Genomic DNA, 4231 nt, shown 5'->3' with positions numbered 1-4231 from the left:
AAATTTAAAAATAAAATTGGACATTTGACACTATTTTTTGGGTTGTCCCACCACCACTTTACACATTTATCACACATTTCTTAATCTCTGTGTCCAATTTTTTCGAATCATTTAAAGCGGGACGGAGGGAGTATTGGTATGACTCATATGAATTAGTTTTGAGTGTTTGAATTTTGATTTATTTAAATTTAAAAATTACAATAATTGAAATACCATGAAATTAAATTAAACATAAATAAGAAAAATGAGAAAGAAAATGATAAATTAAGATGACTTGGAGAGAAAATGATGTAGGAAAATGGGTTATTTATAGATGAAAAAAGGGAAAAAAATAAAAATAATGGGTGACCTAGCCTCTTTTTTTCGTTTTGGAGCGATTTTTTGAAATTATATTAAAGGCGCATGTTGCACACGTGCTCACCATTTTGGCCGGATGAATCAATCTTATCCCCTTGAGCCATGCCTCAAGTCATCTTTACCTGCATCAACTGGCTTATCGATAAGGCCAGCTCGAGCTGGCGATGAACCAGCACTGATGCGGACGCTCTAAAACTCAAATTGTAATATATAGTTTGCCTATTATGTCATCCTAAAAAGCAACGCATGGATTGTGTTCTATTTTATGAAAAATATACTACTATATTTTTATTCTTTTTTATCTCTTTTACATATTTTACGCTGAATAATTTTTTTCGAACAATATAGAAAGAAATCTAGGCATTTTCATTTCTATTCTTTTCACTCCATTTCATAATAAAATTATTTTATGGTATAGGTGTGCTTATATTTTTCTCTCTAAAGAATATGAGACTATCACAAAAGGACGGTCTGATAAAAAAAAATTCATCTCTTCATATTTCTCATTTTCTAATGATAAAATAACACCGATAAATGCCCTATATAATAGCTATATTCTTCCTACGTCCACAAAAAAGAGTTTCGTGTGCTATTTTTTTCCATGAAAATGCGTCACTTTCATTTTATTTTTTTAACCATCATATCATACATTCTTTCCTATATTTAATTATAAAGTAGTACGTCCATCCGTGAGATGCACGATAAAATCGAAATTAAATAGCATTTTAAATAAATAAATATAAATATTAAACATAATCAAAATATAAATAAATGCAAAATATGATTTAAAAATAAAATAACAATAACTCAATAAAATCCCGAATTTAAAAACGTAATTTTCAACTATGTATAAAGTGTAATGATAATTATAGTCACTAAATAATTTTAAATTATTTGATAACAAAATTAATATACACATTATTATTATATTCTAAATAAATAAAATAAATAAATAAGTTGTAAAATTTTAACAAAGAGAAATAATATAACATATTTTAAAATTTTAATAATATATTCGTTTTGAATTCATTTTTGATGATTTTTATACCATATTAAAGATCTTGTTATGAACTTAAACTTAAAACGCATATTGAATATTTATTCATAAATTAAATTTGATGACATTTAGAAAACAATTAAAATTATATAAAAAAAGATAAAACAAATAGTGAAAAATTGATGGGAGAAGAGAGAGAAAATTCATCTTTTATATATTATATAGATAGATTGTGCGTTAATTCAATTTTTTAACTAATAATTTGCCTTTATTTTATTTTTTTGATATTAACACTGCCCCTATAAATTATACCTTTATTCTTTTTACAACAAGTACAATAATTTTATTAAAACTCACGATTATTTTTAAACAGAACTTTATTAAAACTCACGATTATTTTTAAACAGAACTTTTTTTCATAAACGAAGAAAGGACATTTAACTGTCATTTATTCCAGTAATATTTTTATACCTGAGACTGAGATGCATATCATTTACAAAAAGCACCGTTGAACTATACTTCCTCCAATTCTATAATTAATGAGAAAAGCTTGTTAAGTGTTTTCAGAATTTTGTGCAATATGGATATAGATGATGAACACTGAAAATGAAATTCTTCTGGAAAATTCCAAAAAAAAAAATGGAAATGAAAATGAAAATTGCGAGGAGCAATCAGCCAATCCGAGTCAACACAATGAATCGCCCTCTGTGTGTGTCTCACTCTCTTATCCTTTTGTTAATCAATTATCAATCTTCGAGAGTGGGCCCCGCCCCACATTTCTTCCCCCGAATTTCTCCACCCAACCCCCAACCCATTTACATTTACCCGCACCACCTGTCTCCTGCCCCGCCACGTCACCACTAATCCATGGGTGCACGGACATAATGGTGTAACCAATTCTCTCTTTATCAAACCCACCTCACTTGGCTAAATAAAACGCCTCCTCCTAATCACCTCCATGCCTCTACAGAAGATGGCTTAACGGAAAGAAATCCCCCCTCTCTCTCTCTCTAAATCTCCTTCCTCTCTCCAACCAATCGCTAACGTGCGCCCATGGAGAACTACTCCTACAACTCCTCCTACCCCGAGTCCGGCGACTCCTCGCCGCGCTCTCGCGAGATCGACTTCGAGAATCCGCCGCCCTGGGAGGATTCGCAGGGGAATCAGCCGCTCCCTAATTATAAGGTCAAGTTTATGTGCAGCTACGGTGGGAAGATTCACCCGCGGCCGCACGATAACCAGCTCTCGTACATCGGAGGCGAGACGAAGATCCTCTCAGTCGATCGCAACATTAAATTCGGCTCTCTGCTCCCCAAGCTCATCGCGCTCTGTGATAACGAGAATATCTCGTTTAAGTACCAGCTTCCCGGCGAAGATCTGGACGCTTTGATTTCGGTCACAAACGATGATGATCTGGAACACATGATGCACGAGTATGAGCGGTTGTACCGGATTTCGCCTAAGCCGGCGAGGCTGAGGATTTTCATTTTCCCCACGCTGAATCAGAGCCTTAGTTCCTCCACTAGGAGCTTCGGCTCCGATAGTGAGGTCAAGTCGGAGAAGGAGAGGTTTGTGGAGGCGTTGAATTCTGCGCCGATTATCACCGCGCCGCCGCATACGGTGTCGGCTGCAGCTCCACAGCCGCAGGCGCAGGCGCTGCTGCAGCCGCCGGCTAGTAACATGGATTTCCTGTTCGGCTTGGAGAAAGCGAATGCAATGGCGGCGGCGGCGGTGCAACCTCCGGTTCAGCAGCCGATGATGGGGAGAGTTCCGGAGATGGAGGATCCGGTTTTCCTTCCAGGACAGGATGAGCGGTCCATGGGGTTGGATCCGATCCAGAAGCACATTCAGGATCTGCAGCGACTGAGGCTTGAGGAGCAGCAAGGAATCTATATAAGAAAAAGCGAGGATAATCTCTCCGGAGGGTATCCCGCCGGTGAGTATTACAAGGTGCCGGAGAAAGCCCCTTCGCCGGTCATGCCCGGCATCGTTCCTCACTGGCCTGACAACAGGCAAATCCCCGGCGGAATGTTCCCGGGGAGCACCGTCAACAGCGAACAACCGGTTTACATGATCCAAACGCCGGCGGGTGCGTACCACGCGCCGATGATGAGACCGATGGCCGGAGCTCCGGCGCAGGGGTACTACACAGTTCAGCGGATGGCGTCGGACCAGCAGCAGCAGCAGCAACAGCAACAGCAACAGCAACAACAGATGCAACAACAGCAACAGCAACAGCAACAGCAGCAGATGCAACACCAGCAGCAGCAGATGTACAATGTGATTCCGCATCCACAGTCAGCTGTTGGTTCGATGGCGCCGCAGCAGCAGAAGGCGACGGGATACTCCGAGGGTTTCGGGATGGTGAGAGCAGGGACAGGTGGCGGGCTAGGAATGGTGACGGAAGCCGGGTACGCACAGGTGGCGTACGATGTGGGGGCGGGGAGACAGGTGATCTACACGACGCAAGGGGGCGTGATGGGGGCGCCGCAGCAATATCAAGCCATGGTGAGCGCGGCCGACATGCGGACAGCTGGAGGAATGAATCCTGAAGCCGGTGGAAAGGGTGACCCCAAAGTTACGCAAACTCAGGCTTCTTTGTGATTTTGGTCAATAATTATGCTACTATTAAATACCATTAAACCTTAGTTTTATTGGATAATAATTTGAGTGATGTATGTATACAATATCTCTATATATATGTGTTTCTGTTCCCTTCTGCTTTTGTACATTTCTTGAGTTCAAATTACTGCCCACATCAAAACTAATTTCAGGATTTCGCATCCTAAAGAATAGGACACGATTATAACCAGGGGCGTAGCCGGGGGCTAGAGCCCCCCAAATTTTGAAAAAAATAAATAAATTATAATATGTCTA

General features: G+C 39.9%; 1 protein-coding gene across 1 annotated transcript; it reads left to right on the top strand.

The window, feature by feature from the left end:
* Positions 1-2407: 2407 nt before the first annotated feature.
* Positions 2408-3958, top strand: LOC131011875 (uncharacterized). The gene has a single exon (XM_057939766.1). It carries the CDS (start codon positions 2408-2410, stop codon positions 3956-3958), a length of 1551 nt encoding a protein of 516 aa, XP_057795749.1.
* Positions 3959-4231: the final 273 nt, after the last annotated feature.

This window comes from Salvia miltiorrhiza, chromosome 1 (assembly GCF_028751815.1).
Source record: "Salvia miltiorrhiza cultivar Shanhuang (shh) chromosome 1, IMPLAD_Smil_shh, whole genome shotgun sequence".
Lineage (NCBI taxonomy): Eukaryota > Viridiplantae > Streptophyta > Magnoliopsida > Lamiales > Lamiaceae > Salvia > Salvia miltiorrhiza.
Note: the sequence above shows the minus strand (reverse complement) of the source record. Positions and strands in the feature narration are given on the sequence as shown.

Bases quoted from the DNA above. Each gene is read 5' to 3' on its own strand.
- LOC131011875 (XM_057939766.1), top strand. From the start codon at position 2,408: ATGGAGAACTACTCCTACAACTCCTCCTACCCCGAGTCCGGCGACTCC.